This window comes from Xiphophorus couchianus, chromosome 16 (genome assembly GCF_001444195.1).
Source record: "Xiphophorus couchianus chromosome 16, X_couchianus-1.0, whole genome shotgun sequence".
Classification (NCBI taxonomy): domain Eukaryota; kingdom Metazoa; phylum Chordata; class Actinopteri; order Cyprinodontiformes; family Poeciliidae; genus Xiphophorus; species Xiphophorus couchianus.
The window spans coordinates 13,005,341-13,027,369 of record NC_040243.1 but is presented as its reverse complement, the minus strand read 5'-3'; the positions used below and the strand labels follow the sequence as shown (position 1 = coordinate 13,027,369).

The following is a 22,029-nucleotide window of genomic DNA, read 5'->3' as shown; positions in this document are numbered from 1 at the left end:
TGGAGCTAGACCATTTTATTTAGACGGTGTTCTGCTTTTAAGAATGTAAAGGTCCTTGACCACTGATCTTGGTGGTTAAAAATTTTATTGTTTTTAAAATATTTATTGTATGACCATATGTATCCAAATACACATTTGTATGAATGTTCACATGTTCTACAGAAGCTGTTGATGGTGAAAATGTTCCAGCTCTGCTCTCAGTAGAGCAGAAGCAAACATCATACATCATGCCCACCCCACATGGCACCAGTCAGCGGTGCAGCTTACAGCTACTCACATATTATAGACAGACATCTAGTAGAGTGCCTCTGTGTCTTTTTTTTAACTCCCAGCATAGTTTTTTTTCCATCCAGCAGATGTTACTAAAGCAGATCATTGCCACAGAGCTCTTTGCAGGCTCTGTAGTACAAACTCAGTGTCAGGCAGACACGGTAGCCTTGACGAGTCAGCTCAGAGTGTGTCAACAACTCTTTGATCCTCACCAGCTGCATGGACAGTTCAGATCTCCCTGGAACAGAGTGATGGTGGGAGCTGTAGAGAGACAAAATTAGACCTTCATCTGTAAGAGCAACTCTTCACCTACAGCAAGGACAGGGAGGGAGAGGGAAGAACACAGTAGCAAAGAGAGAAGAGCAGGAAAGGAGGGACTTAAATATATCTAAAAGTGAGGTTAAATCTATATAACATTTCCAGTATCCTGATAAACCTGTTTATTGAAGATCTTAAGTGTGATGGATCAAGCAGTAAAACAGTCAGGCACAGGTCCTAAAAGTTGTTTTTTATCTAACCCAAATTTGGGTAAATAATAGAATATGACAATACTAGGCCCATAAAAGATGTAAAAGTAACTGAATTATACTCAAACTGACAAAAAAAAAAAACCTTAAAGAAACATACCTACCTAAATGAAACAAAGAGGAAACTTAAATACTGGCTGATCAGCCCACAAAATACAGAAAGGGGAGAATATACAAAAACCTAACTAAAAATAACAAAGGAAATCCCATTTCCCCCCTATAGTTCTGGGTTGTGGTATGAACCAATCTGCAGGTCTCCATATGCTTGCTCTGCCCCTTTTCCACCTCTTTGTTCCCCTGAAGGACTGCAGAAGCTGGCACTGAGGTAACTCAAAAAACAGACAGATTAAATCAAGTAAAACACATAACAGTATATTGTAAACTGTGCACACTTCTTTTAGAATACAGTGTCATGATTATGTAAAATTTTAAATAAACAATTGTTAGTATGTTAATAAAATCCTATATTTAAAAAAAACTAAAAATTGACAATGATGTATTGTAGCAGTGATTAAACATTACCCCATTTGTGTGGCTGTAACATTAGTTATCAAAGTAAGTAAAAACAATATTCACTGCTAGATTCAAATACTTTCAGAAATGTGTTCTATAGATGAACACTGAATACAGCTTTTAGCAAGCTAAAATTGGCTAATGTTACAAGGCTGAGCGGTAAGTCACCCACTGAGGAACACCGGCTCATTGTAATGAATATACTGTGGTTTTATTCTATCTTAAATGGCAACTTTGTGCTTTTCCAGCCTTTTGACATCTACTCCTATCTGCACAGTAAAGGTCATGATTTATTCATTGGCACAGAGTGGTAAAGAAGTTGAACTCAGCAGTTGCATGAAAATGGTAAAGGTTGTGCCATTTGCTTAGTTTTTGTCATCTTTATCCATTCACATTTAGAGGTAGATACAGTATCTTTGTTAAATGATATTAAACCCCTGCTAATGTGTGTTTATCAGAATGATCTGGTTTCCCCAGCAGTTCAGATACCTAGCCCAGATAAGTCACTGTTGTTCAAACTAAATTAAGTAGTTTATAGACAACACAGTACATTAGAAATTTGGAGGATTTGGTGAAGGTAGCAGGGTTTAATTGAAAGCATACTGCAAAAATCCCACAATGCCTTTCCTCCACAGCTGCTGCCTTTCGGGTTTCCTTCCCCTTTCTCAGCTCCAAATGTTATGTGAGCCATACACTCGTAAGGCTGACTAACCGCTCTACCCGGGGATGGATGCAGGCGCGTGGATTAACTAGGCCAATTAGCCAAACGCTGAAATGCCCAGTAATGATAAGAGTCATGCCCCTCACTGTTCCCTCTCCCCAGCCAAGTGCCATTAATCAGCAATAAGGGGGCTGAAGCAACACTACAGTGTACAGGCTGCTTCAGTGGCCAGGATTTCTGACTTGAACCTCTTGACCTCAATACCAAATGAGTGTCTTTATGTGAGCTTCTGCAGCTTTTGTGTGATTGAGATACGCTTCACACTGAGAAGCGTAGGCTGAGGTGTGCCTTAGAAAGCTATTAAATGTTCAGATCATCAATTTTTTTTTTCAAGATCAGATTAAGACAACATAAAACAAAACTCAGTTTTCTCTTGCATCAGTTTTTGTTTAATATTCAAGATTCAACAATAAGAAAGAGACAGAAAAAATTGCCTTCCTACCTTCTGTTGCCATTCAGTTTGTAGCTTTAACAGTGTATCTTTTCTAAAAAACACACCAAATCTCTTATCAGTTCCATGGTAACCACTGACATTGTACTGAACAGGAATTTTAAAGCCGAAGTATGTAGTTTCTGTGTAGTGTTACACCCTGGCAATTACTTTTTCACACTGGTTTATAAATTTTTTATCTATTATATGTACGGTATGTATTCAGATGATTTTTGTTAGGCATGTCCTGATCCAGTATTGATATATGATTTCGCTCCGATATCTGTCAAAAATTAGTATCAGATAATATCGGCCTGCATTTAAAATCTCAGATAAAAGGACACCGATAGAAGCACCCTGTTCCAGCATTTAGTCTGCCCCAGCATAAATCTCCACCAGTGCATGTTTCCCTCATGCAGACTCATTGATTAATAATAAATGGGTCAGTTGTTCTCATTCGTATTGTTGTCCATATCACTTGATCAAGCCATTTCTAATGTTCCACACTGCAACGTAAGTAACAAAAGTATGTTTGATTTTTATTGATATCGCATCGGGTCAATATCAATATCGGCCAATACTCAAAGTTCAAATATCGGAAGTGAAAAGCTGCATAGAAACACCATTGATCTTTGTCTGATATTGAATTTTTTTGATAATATGAAATAAAAGTGTGACAAAAAAAAATGTCAAGAAATTTACAAAGAGACAAGTACATTTTCCCACCACTGTATGTGTGTAAGTGAGAAATATTTTTTGATGTCTGCACCTTCAGACATCAAAGAGTCTGTGCATGTGTAAGTGTCCATCTGTCAGATAATCCAAGGTTTTCACATCTGGGCTGTTTACATTTATCTGCTGACGTACTTTTCATGTATAAATTCATGCTGGGGTGTGTGTGCGTGTGTGAGCTGCAGCAGACTCATGACCGCAGACCTCACAGAGAGAACTGTCCACTCTGCTCTTGTCTTCTTTGCTGACCCCAGCTGACTCAAAGGCGGCTCATCAGCTCAGTAAAACAAGACAAAAATGGAAGCCCCTAAATGTTCTGTGCTTCAGTAGCTTTTATCTTATCTTCCTTTTTGTATGTTTTCCCTCCTCTCTGCCCTTTTCTCTTGACTTTCAGTTTAATTTAACTTTTAAATGCAAATGAACAATTCCTTAAGCCGTAGAGTTTTGTCTTAAACTGAAATGTATCTATTGCCTCTGCACATATAAGCTGAGATGCAGTCAAATAAATTGACATTCAAAGCTTTTCTCCAACCTGCTGTTTAATATTCACAGAAGCCCAGCAATCCTGAGCTTAATTTCTATGACTCTCCCATCACAGTAGGGAGAGAAATAATTTATGCATATTTAACTTCACCATGATTAATGCTTCTTAACCAAAGCTATGGGGAGTTGCACTCAAAGGTTGTGCTAAAGCTAGTCTTCTGCCATTTTGCTACCTGGAGAATATATTTTGAGTTGCCATGTCATCATGCGTTTGTCACTGATGCCAATTTGACAGTCCGTGAACAACAGGGAATCTTTGATGCTTTTTATAGAGAAGGAAAGGTTGTTAGCTGTGATGCTCATGGTGAGGTTAAAATTGAACAGAAAAGAATAGAGCAAGGATTTGATATTATTAAAAGCCTAAATTATAATTTAAGCTTTAGCTAATGTCTCTCCCTCCTTATAGCACTGCCATAAGCATCAGCTATATAAAAAAATAATAAGAACTCAAGTTTTAAATGAGAGAAAGGTTGATTTTTAAACTTATTTTATCCCCAGGAAATACTCCACATCATTTTCTGTCGGAAACAACCTCTGCACATATGCATTACTTTGCATTTTTTAAAATGAAATCCGTTCTATATTTTCTGATGTTATAATTGCACATTTCAAAATCTTGCCTGTATTTGTATTTACACACACCATGTAGGGAATACATAAACATATAAACAGATTTGCAGCTGTAATTGCAGCAAAATCTGGTTCTATAGAGTATTGACCAAGCAGAGGTGAACCAAAACGTTCACCACCTTTATTTATTTATAAAAAAACATTGAAACCATCTGTACGTTTTCTTTCATTTTACAATTTTGCATTGTATTGTGTCAATCTATGTCCTAAAATCCCAGTAAAATACACTGATGGTTGTGGTTATAACATACATTTGTAGACCTCTGTAAATACCTTCAACACAGGATTTATAGAGATTTTGTTTTGGTAACATTTCCAAGAAAGCAGCATGACATGAATGGACATGTTTTGGGTCATTTCACTCCATCCAGTCTCTCTTTTTACATTCTTGAATATCAAAGAGATTTGTTGCTTTAATATGTTTACTTTAATTAGCACTTCATTTGACCCGCCATTAAAAGAACCACATCTCAGTTCCAGCCCTTGTTCTTTTGGCATGATGCATTATTTTCCAAAATGTTATATCTAATTTTGTAAATGGTAGTCCACTATGTAAGGTTAAAGAAAAATAAGCCGCTACATATCAGCATAATCACGCCAACCTGCTTAGTTGCCGCATTTTGCTCGATGCTCCAGCTGGCTCTGCAGCCTGCAGCATCTGTAGCTTCACCAAATCAATCGCCAGCAGGGATATATACAGTCCAGTTGTTTCTATCTTACATAACAGTGTTTTATTTCCCTAAAGTATAATCAGTTACTGTTGCTGTTTCAGTTGTTATATTTTCTTTTGCAAATACTTTAACTTTTAATTTTAATTTTAAAAAAACAGTAATTTTTTAATGGAAAGAAGTGATACAAGGTGAATATTTTACCTTGGTTTCAGTGGTTCTACACAAATGAGTCTAGGACTAACATTGCTGCAGGAGTAGAAGATATTCTGATGCTGATGTGCAGTTCCAGCCCTTCCCCAGGCAGCAGACTCGAGGTTTGTCATGACCTTTGCCTTTTGCCTGATCGCCCCATCTGTGTGTAGGCTGTGCAAAAAGAAGTCGTCGTAAAGAAATCTCCGACCTCTGGCAGTAGATAGTGTGAAAGTGTGCGTGTGCATACACATGCTCACACCACCCACTCATAGTCAGTCTGTTGTAAAGTCTACTTTGGTCCTGTCAGTGTACAGCAGTGTCAACCACAAACTTCTGGACAGACTGCAGTTAGACAGACTCATTACATTACTACGATTCTGACACTTGATACATGGACAGAGGAGGATCTGAGGCAGACCATTACAGGTGATTCATCATTGGCTGGATGCATGTGTGTGTGTGTGTGTGTGCGTGTGTATTTATATGTTTCGCAGAACGTCTCTGTGTGTGTAACTGAGAAGATGAGACGAGAGACCCAGACGAAGTTGGTGTGTTTGCTGGCTGGTCTTAGCATCATCTGACAGTGAAAAAGCAGGAGGGCTCGGGTAGTACTGAGTGTGCTTATGTGCACGCTATTGCAGGCCTGCCTGTGAAAAATGAATGAGCTTTGGCATCTGTGTGCATCTATGTGCATATGTCAGTGTGCAAGCTCTAAATCTGTGGCAAGGTGGGTTCACATATGTGTTTATGTGTGTGCATAAACAAACGTGGTGTGTGTGTGGGTTTGCGCGCGCGCGCGTGCTACGAATCATATTTAATTCATGAAGGAGTATCACTATTTCCCCTGTGTGACTCAGAGATGCCTGGCAGTCAAAATCTCCCACCTGTATATTGGAATAATTGATCCTGTCCCACCTGTGGCCATTTCCTATTACAAATACCATTAATGCCACAGGAGGCATGGCTCAGTGTCAGTACAACTGTCTGTCTTTCATTTTACCTTGATAGTAAGTCAGATTGTGTGTTTGCCCAGACAGTAGCCTATTTGAATCTGAATACGTGCCTTTTAGTTTTCTAAGAACTTTGCCCAGTTTTTGGAAAACTGTAAAGTGTCAGCGAACAACTACATACCTCCTAAGTCGTGTCACAGATTCTAAGATGGATTTAGATGTTGACTTTGATTGTGTCATTCTAACATGAATAGCTCTATGTCTAGGATATGTCTAGGATTGTCAAAAGTTCAAATTTGTACTCATCTGACAAGACGACCTTCTTCCACATGTTAACTGTATTCCCTACTTGTCTAGCAAACTAGCAAACTTTCAATTGGATTTCTCACTGTGTTTTGTCAACACCGGGAATCCTTCTTGTCACTCTTCCATTAAAGTCAGATTTGTTGAGTACCTATCAAATTGTCTTCCTTTCGGGAGATTCTCTCAACTGAGTTGTGGATATCTGCAGCTCTTCCTGAATTACAATAGGGATCTTGGCTACATATGATTAATGCGTTCGTTAATTCACAGTTTAGCTGAATGACCTTGTCTTTGTAGGTTTACAGGTATTCCATACAATTTTTATTTCCAGCTGATTGGTTGGTCATTGCTCCATGGCATAATTTCTAAGAAGCTTTTGTGGCATTCATAGTAACAAATCAATGAACTACTCTAGGCAATTGTGTACACTAGATTTTATAGGAGTACTGGAGTTAAAGAAGCTATTTGTAATGATAGCTTGCACACCATAATTTACAAACCTGTATTAACGAAGACAATGTGTTAACCAATAAAATAGATGTTAAATGAATGCATGTAAAAATTCAAAGAATGGAATTATATTTGCAAGACAAATCACAGCGCCTTATGCTTTATCCTGTATTTAATCCAAACCATCTTCTAGAAATCAGCAAAGACTTTTTTTCCTGAAAATAAATGTCAAGACAAATACAAAGTAAGGGAGGATTGATTGCAATATTTGGGCTATTTAGGCCTACTAACATTTTACATGTTGTTTTAAACCAGAAGGGAACAATTTGGGGGAAGATAATCATCACTTACAAGCCTTACAAGTGACACACTACACATTTTGCATGTCTGCTGCTGTGAAGTGTTTGGTGTGAAAGTGAGAGATGTAAGTAATAATATGTGAAACAGAGATAAACTCTTCCCCCGGGGACCGCATCGTCGCTGTCTGTGTTTGCTGTAGCGAGCCATTCAGACATGTATAATCAAACAGAGATCTGAGGAGGCTCTGAGCCAAAGGGATATCTGCCATCACCTGTCATCCCACAGAGCTGTGTGAATAGGGACGGGCTGGGTCCACCTGGCACTGAGATCAAACATCACAAGGCCAAACTCACCTTGGACTCCATTTAAACTCAACTCGTATATTCATCCCTACTGAGATATGAAATCTTCCATATAAAATGAGCATAAAGCAGGTGTGTGCACCGGTTTGAGGAGCTGTTTTGCTGCTCTGTGTTGAACAATTGTGATTGTTGAGACATTTCACTTATGTGTCACAAAAAGAGAAAGAAATGCGCTCTGACTGTTGCTTATCAAATCTCACTTCTTTGTGTTTCTGCTTTAAATCTCTACTCTTGTTTTTTTTTCTTAAAGTTGACATCTTTGGGCTTCACAAATGGCTTGATTGTTGCTATCAAGGTTGCACATTCACTGCTTCAAGTCTTTGTGTCCTTATGGCCCCATTTCTGTCCTTTATGTGCCTACAACATGCATAATTGAATGTATGAGGTGAAATCGAATTTCCAGCCCCTTTGTTGTAGCTGCAACTCCCTTCATTTCCTCCCTCTTGCTTGCCAATATGCCACACATGCACTTCAGCTCCCAAAGGTGGTGGGAAGAGGACAGACACTCTCTGGATATTGGGCTACGTCAAAGCAGCTTGCTCTGCTTTTGTGTGGCCACAGCTTTTAGACACCAATGCTTGATCTTTTTATTTTTTTTCTTGAGGAAGGATTTGAAGGTGAACTGACTTTGCTTTCAGATTAGTTGATGTATTTTTATGTTTATGGTATAAAAGGCAGCTAAAGAGGAATTTATTTTGACTGAATTAAATGACCTTTCTTGGTAAAACTAATATGAAACTGGAGTCAAAACAAAGACAAAAACAAATTGTGATAATAGTAGGAGTTATTGCATAAAATGTTACCATATTTTTCTCTTTTGTGACAGAACATAATATATCACATACTTCACCTCATTATTATGAGATTAAGCTAAATTGTGATGGCATGCATGACAGTTACTATGTTTCAGCAACTGTAGAGGCAATTAAATGAGTTTGCCATCATTCTAGAGAAAGCTTGATCTATTCGACCCTCACAAAAAAAGCTGTACTTGCTCATTATATTCTAAGTTTACGGATATGAACATTCACTTGTAGCTGCTAACTGAGACCCGATTTGAAGCTCTGAGGATTTCACAGTCCATTTGTGGGAAGATTATGAGCTTGTGGTTTCCAATGGCAAATAATCTTTTTAGTGTAGTATATTAGCCAAAACATTTTCGAAGAAAACTTTATAATTGTTCCAGGATGAATAAATTAAGCCACTGCTGATGACTTTGCGTCTTGGTGTTGGATAAATATACACCTCCAGACCTCTTTCTCCTGCTATTATAGAGCAGTGCTGTGATAACAGCACATGGCTGCAACTTTCCTACTATAATCCTGTGCAAACAGCCTTGGTGTACATTATCCCTAGACTATCTTTATATGGAATATTACAGATCAGTGAATACAAATTTTAGAATAAAAAAAATTGTTTTTGGCTCTCCTGGAGTTGCACTTTCCTGTAATGTTTAATGTTTTCTCTGCACAGTTTTAAACTGCTCTGTGCAGTGCACATAGGGGATAAAACAACTTGATGTGAAAATACTACTTGACTTTCCATCATTATCTGCTGAGCTGGGATGACTACTCTGCTTAAGGGCTGCTTAATGTGTTGAGTGTTGTAAACAGTGGAGTAGGATTCACTTTAATGGAAGTGATTTTGAATCACTCACAGATTCAGTTTCTGCATTTTACTCAGCAAAACAAGAACATCAATCTAAAAAACTTCTGCATATTTCCTAATTAATAAACTTGGTACATTGGAATACAAATTAACATTCTCTGAGCATTTAGTTGAAAATGTATGTAAAGGAAATTATTCCAATACTGCTTTCTCCCAAAACTCACAATTACCATCAATCTAAGTTTAGTAGACAGATTATTATCGAAACAATTAAAAAAGACACAGACCGCAATATGGGACTCCTACCTGCTTGATCTAAACTAATGGATTCAGTGGAAGAGGCACTGGGTTACGTTGTCTCATGGGAAACAAATTCCTCGCATCAGGACTTCAGATAAGTCATTGCAGGGTGCTCTCTATCATAGAGCCACAATGCTGAAATGTTAGTTTTACACACAATGTAACTGAAGTATTTTAAAAAGTTTCACTTTTGCCACTTCAATCTAAAAAATATTTTACCGTTTTTTTTTTTTTCAACCTTTGTGTTCTTTTAGTCACCAGTACTTTTGGTTGTGTGCTTCCATGGATGCTGTTTTCTTCCAGTCTCCTTTTTCTTATTTAATGTTGAACACTGACCTTAACTGAGGCAACCGAGGTCTGCTGTGCTTTATGTTCTTTTGTGATCTCTTGGAGAAGTTATCAATTTTCTTTTGGAGCAATTGTGTTTGGCTACCCAGGAAGATTTTCCACCATTCCGTGTTTTCTCCATTTGTAGATAATGCCTCTAATTTGAGGTGTGTGGAGGCCCTTTCAAGACTGAGTTATGTCAGTAACTTTGTTTCTAATCTGTTCTTAAAGTTCCTCGGATTAGGGGTTGCTATGATTTTGATTGTTTAACCTATTTTATGCTGTCAGATTGGTCTTTTGTAAGTGATTTGTTGATTCAACAAATCTGGGTGTGGCTAATAAAATTGCACAAAAAATTATTATGATTAACGGAGATTGCAATTATAATTCCATACAGTTCTAGGTTGGTTTGAATAGCATTTTCCTTAACAAATTAAATTATATTTCTGTTATGCTTCATATTAACTTTGCCTTGGCTGATTATCTCAAATATTTAAATATGACAAAACACAAAAATAATTTTTTTCCCCCCCTAGCACTGGGGTACACATAAATAAAAGGTCATCCATCTTGACACATTTTGGCACATGTAAAAAGTTAAAAACTTTGGCACTGGGAACTTTACAAAAGGTAGAAAGCGTGTGCATTGTTTATTGTGCCAAGGAGATACTCTGCTATACACCTGATCCTAGAATAGAGATAAAGAAGTGAAACAAGGCTTATCTGTAAAAGACGACGAACCAGCTTTTCGAGTTAAGATTAAATAAGAGCAGAAGGCTTGTAGAAAAGATTAGGATTGTATACCAGACATGGATGTAGTTTCTTTAAGACCTTCAAACTCTGTCAAAATAGTTCAAGAACTTAACATATACAGGAGACTGCACCTGTATTGTTCTTTCCACGGCTACTTTGCCATGTTTCCATTAGTTTGTTTCCGAACGGATACAGGCTGATGGCAGAAATGGTTTCCATTCATCATCCATCGCTCTTTCCCATGTATGCCGGCTTCAGACGTGTTGTCCTGTTTGCACAGCGTATGTTGCCTGTGTATTTTTAGTGTCCACTGGCAAGGTGTAGAGAGGAAATGTCTTCCCTCACATCTCCACAACGCCGGGGTTCAGTACACTCTGTTCCAGCCCCGGCCAGAATTGAGCCTAAAAATAACCAAGAGAGGACAATGCACCTCTCTCACCGCTCCCCTCCCCTTCTTCTCTGCCATTTTTCTGTGCTTTAAATGACAGAAAATCTACATCAAAAAGACCAAAAGGGTAGCTGCTGGCAGGGGGTAGAACATTTTTCCAAAATCACCTGACTTCTTGGGGGGGGGAGAAGGAAGCTTTTCTTTGTGGTTGAATGAACATCCAAAAGAGCACAGAAACAGCAGTGGTAAAAACCTGTCACCCAACTTCTGCCCAACAACTCTTTATGAAGCATTCTTCTCGAGACTAACCCTGCAGCCCTCTCTGCAAAATAATCTGTCAAGATTTTACTTCCTTTGCTCCATCTTCTTCCCATGAATCTCAGATCAAAGCCATCCTCTTTGTATGTTTGGAGGCACTCTGGGAGATCCAAATCGACCAAGGTTCTGTCTCAAGTTGTTTTGCTGAATCCCCAGCGCAACGCGGCTCTATTAATAGAGACTCTGTTGATTACTAGATAAAATGGTCTAAATACACTCTCTGGGGAAGTAATATGACCACATTTGTAAGAGTACGTGTGAAACATTCTCCAGTTGAAATGTTATTATGAGCTTACCATGGTCCACCACACAGCAGTGTACTTGTGGTGTAAGCTGCTTTATAATGTCAAAGCTCCTTATCTGTGTGGTTGTGTAATTAAGCAGGCGAAACAAAGAACATAGTAATTAATCATAATATCCCCAGAGAATGTGTCTCTGTGTCATTGGATTGCCAGTGCTCTGTCGCTCAGCACAACTGGATCCTCTGCAGAGGCTGAAGGTACTGCTAAGTGTCACATTCTGGAAGAAAAATAGGACAAAAAAAGTATTAACAAAGCAACTTTTTGTGAGATGCAAAGGTTTGGAAGGTTTTATCTAACAGGTTTTAAATAGTTTTAGATCTTTTTCTGAATTCTGAAATAAGAAATGTGTCTTAAAATTCTAGAGTCAAACAGTGTTGAAGCTTCAGTTTAATCGACTATTTTAGCAAGCCCTTTCTACAGTTCTGTGCAATTTTCTTTTTTGCATCTTTTATTTGTTAGTGTGTTAAAGTTATGACAGAAATCATTCTCTAATTTTGGGTAAAGTCTGGAGAACAATTCATCATTCTAAAGGAGCTTTGAGAAAGTGTGAAGTATAAACTTATTTTTACACCCAAATCTTATATTTATTGCATCATCCAATAAATTACTATTACTTTTCCTTCATATTTGTAGAAAAGTTGAATTTTGGCTGATTTCATCTACAACTTCTATATTTTTGACCCCTGCCAGTGTGGATCAGAATAAAATACTGGTCAGAAATGGGAATAATTTCACTATGGATACTTCTAGGAATTGTGCTGTTGAATCATAGTGTTTGTCACAGGAAGCCAAACAAATCTGTACTGAATTACAAGAAGACTGGACTCTCCATTGAATCCATTTATGCCCAGGGGAAGGTACAAATTTGTTCTTCCAGCTGCCCCATTAAAATTACAGATCCCCTTACTTCTTTCTACTCATTGGATAAAGTACCTTTTTTTCCCATAACTGTTGTGTTATGTGTTGATGACATATTTCAGTGGTCCAAACATCCTATCTATCTTCAGCAATTCTTGGCTGTGCATCAGCTGGATTGGGCTTGTTTTCTTTTTTCTCACATTTTAATTTCTTGACTATGGACATGGAAATCAGCAAAACTAATGAGAACTACAAGCCTGAACTGAAGTTCCAAAAATATTTTTTAAATTGTATTTGTTCACAATACCACAAATAAAACTCAACCTATTTTTTATTTATTTATTTTTTTATGGGGGTGGAGTTCCATGATTGTGACCAAACATGAGTTTGCAGAGTCTCTTCTGTTCAGTCATTGAACTACATTGACTCTTACGTTCTTAACACTGCTTTTAGATTTATGTACGATTCATTGGGCATGCATGCAGTCAAAAGTCGACGCCAGGGATTTTAGCCACAGGGAGATATCGTCTCTGTCTTGGATAAGCTTCACTAACACGCACACTGACTCTGACAGAAACACGCACTGCCTGAAGCTAGATTTATCCTTTCCAGTGTGTGCCGCTTACTGACCCCTTCATATCTCTGAACTGAGATTAGTGTCAAGTCATTCCATTTAATTCATTGGGAGAATCAAACAGGTCTGAGACCAACACCAAGCAATAGCAAGGATGTGTGAGTGAACTGTGAGCAACGCCAATAAATTGAGGTTAAAATGAAGTATAATAAAACCGTCATTACACTCATGATTCACATACTGTAAATAGGCTGCAGCAAGGACGACCCAATGGTCGCAGTCCCACATCCACATGTGATTGTACCAAGAGGTTATTGCAATGCAAAATGTTTTTGGTATTTTCATTTTACATACTGTAATATTTCAATAATGATAAATTTGATGATATATTGAGAACTCCTGCGACAGACTGGTGACCTGTCCAGGGTGTACCCCGCCTCTCGCCCGGAACGTTAGCTTGAGATAGGCACCAGCACCCCTCCTGACCCCTCTAAGGGACAAGGGTGCACAGAAAATGGATGGATGGATTGAGAACTCCTAATGTGAATCCATTCTTCCAATCATATATCCGTCCATCAGTCGGTTCGCTGCTTCCCAGAGTCGGTGAAATCCCGCACTGTTCCTTAGACTTCTGTGTAAACCACTTTCTGTTGTTTCATCTGCACCCGTCAGATTGTCTGGCAACAGCGACTAAGCTGGCACTGGGAAACACAGAAACCACACGTATTCTGTGGTGAGACATCACAAAAGCACACATGAACAGGCAGGCAGCTTGACAAAGAGCACAGCAGACAGATCGTGTGAGAATATAAAAAAAGACAAAAAGAATAGCAAATTTCAGATAATGACGGAGAAAAATACAGTCAGCTTGTGTGCAAGCTGTCACAGATGTCCACGGGTTTTTTCCTCTTCCCTCTGGATCTGCGGCGAGGTCCCAATGTAAATGCCACCATTGCTGACACTGAGACGCACAGATGTATCAGATGTATCCGAGTCCAGTGGAAGACAATAACACCATTTCCATCAACTCCATCAGATTACAAGTAGCCAATATCTGTAGAACACTGAATATTATGTGCCATTTTTTTCAATGTGGGTGTGAGTGTGGGTGTACACATGCATTTGTTTGTCTTTGTGGTTTTTCTTCGTTGTGCTCATATAACTCAGTTTTAGGTTGATTGATAATAATTTTCTTGCACAATCAGTCCCTTACCGCCATTCCTTAAGTGTTTATCTCTCCTGTCGAAACTGTTTGCTAAATAGTTTACATAAAACAGAACAAGGATAAAGTACTTTGTGTTTGTTTGTCCTCTGGTATTTTCCACTTCAGACGACTATCTGAAGATTATGTTATGATTATAGAAGAGAACGATGACAGAAACACAATTTTGTTTCACAAATTATGATTACTAAACACCTATTTTTTTTCTTCTACTTCTCTTTTTCAGTTTGTTGTTTTGTGGTCCACAAACGGTGCCATGAGTTTGTCAGCTTCTCCTGTCCTGGTGCCGATAAGGGTCCTGACACAGATGTAAGTTTATGGTTTGTGTTTATTTATTCAGCTGTTGCAATTAATGTCAGAATTCTCATTGAAAAAAAAATAATTTACATAAAATATATGTCAAACTGACAAATACAGTGCTTCATTTATTTCACATTTTTCCACCTTGCAAACAATGAACCCACCTTGCCAACTATTGTGCAATCTGGGGTTAATTGCTGCAAAAGTCACAAAAGTGTTTGCTTTTTACTTGTTCTTGTCTTTCAATCACATTTCTAACTAAATTGATTGAAGTTTCTTTGTCCCTGAAACAAATAAGATAACTCAATCAAGAATAAATACAAAATGACTTTCATGTTTTTTTTCCTGCCAGCCACTTGTTGCATAGAACCATCACAATTTTATTAACTGGCAGTCATTACAGGTTATAATTTAATTGTCTTCTGTTGCTGTTAAATCATAGCAGGAAGATGAGCGCAAATGGTTTAAGAAAATATAAGATTTAGGGTGAGAAATGTGGCTTCAGTGGTATTTTTATTCCTATGTTTAAATATAGAATGGAGCAAATAATTATACTGATCATTCAAAGCGATCAATACTACAATAAATAAGCCGAGGTGAATTTAAAGTTATCTATATTAATTGTGAGAGTTTGATATAAGTATTTAGAGGTTTTATTGATTAAATATGTCAGTTCTGCTTTTGACAATGTCAGATATTTTTTGAAGGCTGCTTTCCAGAAAAGCCAAATGTTGGAAAGGATAAAGATACATGTTTATATGTGTGTGTATTTGGATAGATGGATATGTGGGCATGCAGGTAGGCAGGCTGGCAGTTTGTATTTTAATGTATTATTTTTGGCATCAATGCAGATCTCTGACTAGTATGAAAAAACACCCTTAGTCTGCAACCAGCTGGATAAATGGATTCATTGCATATATGGGTATTTTCACATTGGGTCTGTTAATTGAAAATTGTAACTGTCGTGGTTTTTGATAAGATTCTGGCCCACATGCAAGATTACTCCCAGAAGAACAATAAAACTTTTAAAATAGTTTATTTTACAAGAATAAGAATAGTGAGACAGTTTTGGTCCAGAGTAACATCTTGTTGGCACGGGGAATCGGGAGCAGGGTGGAAGAAATGTCTGCCAGGGAATGAGTAGAGACCGGGTGGTTGGCTTGTTTGGAGGTTTGAACGAAGAACCGATGAGGCTCCAAGATGTTGGACCAGAGGGAGAGCAGAAGGCTTGGAGCAGATGATGTGGGAAGAACATTGGAGGTTTGCAGCAGACTGAGCAGGAAGAGCTCAGAGGCTTAAAGCAGGTAAGTGTTTTGGAGAGAAGCAGCAAGTTGAGCAGAGAGAAGGCCTGGAGCAGGTAAGTGATCGAGAGATCATCGTAGAAGGCAGCAGGTTAAGTGGTGAGAGTGTTGAAGGGCAGACGGGTAGTGCGAAGGATGAAGGTGGAGATGACGAGGAGCCTTGAGGTTGCCAGCCAGGAAACAGTGATCCAGACGGAGAACCAGGAAACTTCTCAGACAAACAAATCCAGATTTTAGTCCTCTTTTAGTATGTTGTGCTAAAAGAGGAGAACAAACAGATCATTAGTTTTGGCAGGGAACATATAGAAAACACAAGAGAAAACACAGAGAGCTTGGTGTTACCACGAAGGTTAACAGTCAGGCACACTGGCAGCCAGCTCCTCTCACCCTCCAGCCGATGAATGGATGAATTGCATTTTGGTGGACGCCTGCTAGTAGCTACCTCAGCCAGAAATATAAAAAAATGACCTTGCAAACACAACACCCCAGATTCCTGATGGTAAAGACATGCTTTACCATCAGCATGGTAAAGCATGCTGATGCTAAAAGACATAGCTTTTGTAAGCTATGTCTCAATTTATAGTGGAATATTTCAACCTCTACACCACATGACAAACAAGAGGCATGGGGATAGAATAAGGAAATAAAATTGACCTTTACTTGTACATTCAAAATATCTTATTGTGTTTAGTAATGAAAAAGGAGGCAGGAGAGAAAGGATACATGAATGCAGCTTCTCTTAGAATTAATGATGTCTTTAGAGATTCATAGATCAGAATTTTGCAGCTTATTTCATATCTTTTTTTGTGAAACTTTGACCAGCTTTTACTCATTGTGGACTATTTCAATTTCTCTTGAGAACCTATAAGACATATTAGTAACTTTTAAAATAGATCATTTTCTAGCATTTCTTATCCATCTTTGTTTTAAAAAGCAATGTCACAACAAGTGTTTGCGAGAGTAGAGGCTGTAAAGCAGGATTTTGCAAAAAGTAAAATTTTACATCTGAAGTTGTCTTCAGGATTCTATTTGGGAACAGAAATGTACAAATATTTGTCTTGGAGAATAGAACAGAATTGTTCAGGATGAATAGATCCTGAAAGTTCAAAAACATTAAACATAGTAACTTTTCTAGTTGGGTGCTCAGAGCAGCTCGCAATGCTGCAGAAGACACTTTCAGATGCATCCACTCATGCCACTGATTAGCTCATTAATCTCTTAATAGTGTTTTCCTCTAAAAAGCAACAATGGTACTGGTGGAGTCACAGAAACCTCTGCTGCGGAGATATTCTGCAGATCATGAGGAAACATCCTATTGCAGATGTGATACCAACAGTCGTGACATTGCATGAGGATTGTTAAGAAATCAGCAGGGAGCTGCATATACACAGTTTGCTCAATTTCCGGCGTTGAACTGGAAACATGTTTTGAAAATGTGCCACAATCCAGCATTTGAGGTCACCTTAATTCTGGAGGAAGGGGACATTAACAGTGAAAATACACTGTGTAACACATGCTCTAATTAGAAGAGTTTTGTTCATCTCCGCTCCATGGCGCAAAACAGAAAAAGCCAATTAAGTCTCTGGTGGTCCCTCTCTTCAGCTTCACCAGGCTGAAAATGCTGTTAATGAATTTTGCATGGATAAGCCAATTGAAGGATGTACATTCACAATAATAGTGCATTCAGAAAACAAATCGAAAACTGCATTCATAATAAGTGCATTGTTTTAAGTTCATGATTAATTACATACTCTGTATGTAATGTTAGTTTCACACCTCCTACTGGTTTTCTTTGCTTAACTTCCTCTCCTTAAATAAAACCCAAAATAGTTTTAATGGTTAGAAGTGAGAGTACTTTATTAAAGCTATCACATATAAGGCAACTATAAAAGCATGCAATTTTAATGCTTTTTGTTTATCTACTTTTTTTGCCTTGTCTTCTCATTCGCGCTTGCCCTTCATCCCTTATCATTTATAATACTTCTGGGCCCACTCTTGTCATTCAGAAGCATAGCTCTGTCTTTAAGCCCACTTAACTACGTCTCTCTTTCATCTCTCTCTCTAGTGCTCACACACCTACATCGATGGTTTAGACTTCCCATTGTGAATCTTTGCATGCCTGTTATTATGCCTATTATCTTTCAAACTGCTTCAGCTCAGAGTCAGTAAGGAGGTCTCTGAAGGATGAAACGCTTTGAATGCTAAATGAAGATATGGGATTCACCAGCAGCTCTTTAAAGATACAAAACACTTGATCTCATTTAAGCTTTCTCAGGATTTGACACTTTAGTCAATCAAAGCACGCAAAGTTTGAAATAATAATTGAAAAAACATCAAACTTTGCATTCCAATCTCCTTCAGGTCCAGCATCTCAGGAGGCTCAAAATCTCCGAGTAAAACTAATTAACTCCTTTAACATATTAAACAATTTGCCAAATTTTTTGACTCAGACAATATGAAATTATTTCATGGAATCAAAATGAGCAACTCTTTTTATGTGTAATCCAGAAATGGATTACACGTTTTGGAGCTATGAATCAAAGGTTTAAAAGATTTGTTGCACAATATCTTGAGATCTGATTTACTTTATTTTTAAATAGAATTTTTTAAATTGCATTTACAAATTGTTGAAACCTGAATGAAAAATACTGCTTTATGATAATTTGCAGTTTCTTGTTTTAAGAGGAACAAGAATCAGGTGAATTATTAAGAAATGTTTCCTTAAAAGATGTCCATTTTTTTCTTTTCTTTCTTTTTCCCCATAACATCTGGCAGAAAGCTGACTGAGCATTTCAGAAAAGAAAACGTCTAACCTACAGTGAAACATGGTGGTGGTATTGTGGTGGTCTGGGGATGAAACTTCCCGAAACTAGATTAGGGATGAATTTCACACTCTGGACTTAAATCTGATTGAGACTCTATGGCATGATCTAACGAACACAAGCTGAATTTGCTGAGTTGAAGTAATTCTGCAAAAAAAGACCAGGATTCCTCCACAGTGATGCAGACAACTCTGTGTCAGATATCACAAACACTTACTGGCAGCTGTCGCTGCTAAGGGTGGCATAAGTGATTAGGTATAAAGGGCAATTACTTTTTCAAATGTTGGTTTCGTGAACCAAATTCACAGAATGCCATTGAAGGATGAATGTGTTTAAAAATGTGGACAACTACTCTGAAAAGTTGACTTCTGCCCCGTGGCATCTCTTATTGAAGTACACAGTACACAAACATTTACATACAGAAAATAACTAAATAAATAGAAAAAAATGACCAAAAGATGTTGTTTGAAAGATGACAAGCAATATATAAAGTGAGTTTCATTAATCTTTCTGTAAAGTCTGAGTAGTATTTTTGAAAAATAAGCTTTCACCCTTAAAACCATATGTCCAACTGACTCTTGGACGTTTATTTCCATCTCTCTGATATGTTCGCCGTGACAGAAATGATGATCTGATCTCTGCATACTGATGTACACATTTAGCTGCCATACACCAGTGCATTAATATGCAGCTCTGTGTAGAAGTGGGACTTCTTGTGGTTCTCTGTCCTCAGAGTGAGATGATGATTCACTGAAGCCTACCAATCCCTCCTTCTCTCCACCCTCCTTTTCTGCCTCAAAGCTTTCTGAATCAGTATGTGTGTGGTGTCATGACTCTGAATCTGGCTTTGGGCTTGGAAACACACACACAATGTCACTTTTTCTCTTGCACACATGTACACTGCCCCTTTGCTCTGTGGGCGGAGAGTGACCCTGGTGTCAGCCTCAATCTGTGAATGGCGTCATCTGTCCGACAGACGCTCGGATCCGCTCGCTCAACGACACGGAGAAGATGGAGAGATGTTTGCATTACCATCACAGGGAAAAGTCCTCTCTCCTCCTCTCTTCTAGCTTTTGTGTTTTTCATTCAACATGTTGGAGCGTTGGCGGTAGACAGCACTGTATTTCGAGTCAAGGATCTCTCTAGAACCTGTGAATGAAAGAGAGTCATCCATAGATGAACAATTTGACACTCACAACAAACTCACATCTTCTTAACTGACCTACAGATCAAATTATAATTACAAGCCAAGATGTCTCCAACTTTAATACAGCGCAGGTGGTTCTCTAAGTTACCGTATTTTCCGCACTATAAGGCGCACCTAAAAACCTTCAATTTTCTCAAAAGCCGAGAGTGCGCCTTATAATCTGGTGCGCCTTATATATATAAAAAAAGTTTTAAAATATGCCATTCATTGAAGGTGCGCCTTATAATGTGGTGCGCCTTATAGTGCGGAAAATACGGTATGTTATTTGATAGCACTGCTGCGCTTGTTTATTTTAGCCTTTTTCTCCTGCAACTTTTAGATGTCTCTCTGCTTCAGCACACCTGGTTCCAGTATTAGTTTATCATCAGAGCAGCTATGTAGAATTTGACCGCATGCTGGTGCGGCAGTTTAGCCATTCATTTCAAGCGTGGGACACATCTAAAAGTTGCAGGACTCTGGCTCTCAAGGATTGCAGGTTGTGACCACAGATCTGGATGATCTTGATTGGCTACTGTTAATAGTTGCATATGCTGTTTTTTAAAAAACACCTCTGACCATAAACTTTTTCTGTTTGAGGTTTGTTAAAATTACAAACATTAGTTCTATTTGCTAAACACCTGAAAATGAGAGATTGTTTTCCCTTACTTTCTTCAAATTCAGAAGTTAGCACATTCTCACTAATGGTAGAATTCTCCTTTAAACTCTATGATTTGTCATAGTTGTCCACAAACATTGGCTTCCTGTATGACATTTGGATATGGTGTTTTAATATTTACATTATTTTTCACATCTATTTTGTGAAGTACACCAGTTTTTCTAACAGCGAAGCTCATGAGGCAACAGGATGTTGCTACTGCTGTACTTGATCACAGGCGTTCAAGCTTCCCCCTTTTTCCTCCTAATGTGTTAGCAGTCATTATGGTGAAACACTTAGTTTTAATTTCATCAGGCCACAGAAAGGTTTTTGCCTCTATGCATTTATAAAACTGTAATTTTGCTTTCTATGTCACTTTTGTAGGAAAGCTTCTTCCACTCTCAGTGGACTTTCAGTTGTTGCTGGTACAGCTCTTGTTTCACTGTGGATAATGATGCCATCTCAGCAGATTTACCCTGAATATTCACAAAATCTGTTGTTGTTCTGGGGTCAAAACACATGTTCTGTAACATTTTATCTCTGGCAGATCAGGAAATTTTGTCGTTTTTGTTGATATTCTTGTCCTGTGTCTGGATATTATACTCAAAGATTGACCAAATTAACAGTTCTCCACCTAAAATCTTATCTAATTTCTTTTGATTTTTGAATTATGTCACAAAAATATGCATTTGAAGTTTGTCTTCCAATGCATCCACAAGTGTGCTGCCATATAACTCAAATGTTGTGAATCAATCTATCCCATCAGTAGATTAACTCATTAACTCACCTATTGATAGTCATCTTCCACATGAACAAGATCTCATCTTCATCTGTACTTCCCCAAATTATGTAAAGGCATCTTAATGTATCTAAACATATGACTTTGCAGAAAATACCAAAGAAAGATTTCTTATTCTTACATTTTGCAAATAAAAAATATTTTTATAATCTTGTTCTATAATAAGAATCTTTTTGTCAATGTCTGATTCTGAGAAACAAAAGCTGATACAGTGTATATAAATATCTCCTTTCATCGGTAGAAGTTGAAAGGAGTTTATCTGTTTATCTTTGATACAGTTAGTGGTGCCACAAATTTAATACTTGAACAAGTACACTTAGTCACCCTCCACCAGTTTCCATTATCTCATCAGGTCAGGCCTGAACATTTTACCCAAAGATAACAGTAACAATATGTTGTTTAGCTGCCATTTAGCCTGTACTACTTAATCACCATGGCTGTATGCTGCTCAGTCAGAAGTGCATTCAGTCATTCAGCTTCACAGTCATAATGTATGTCGCTACCTTTTCCATTAATTCTGCACTGACATGATATAACTGAGCAACACACTGACACACTTGTGCAGGTGAGGCATCTAAACTCCTCATTAAGCAAGCATTTATATAAACTGGTGCGACTCCATTCTGCCCTCTGTTCCCCATTAGAGCAGTCATCAGTGGTCGGGCCTGTTGACATTCGGACTTTGCTGAAACCTACTCACTCTGCTCAGCTGCTCTGATCAG

The 22,029-nt window shown here is 38.1% G+C and overlaps 1 protein-coding gene across 4 annotated transcripts in view; it reads left to right on the top strand.

Moving 5' to 3' along the window:
* prkcab (protein kinase C, alpha, b) overlaps positions 1–22,029 on the top strand; it is a 101,594-nt gene that overhangs the window by 16,598 nt on the left and 62,967 nt on the right. For 3 of the 4 annotated variants that reach the window (XM_028042071.1, XM_028042069.1, XM_028042068.1), the window contains exon 3: positions 14,471–14,553. The exons of the other annotated variant lie outside the window; for it this stretch is intronic. In XM_028042071.1, the coding sequence (XP_027897872.1) occupies positions 14,471–14,553 (83 nt within the window). The remainder of the gene's footprint in view (positions 1–14,470; positions 14,554–22,029) is intronic. 4 annotated transcript variants of the gene reach the window in all.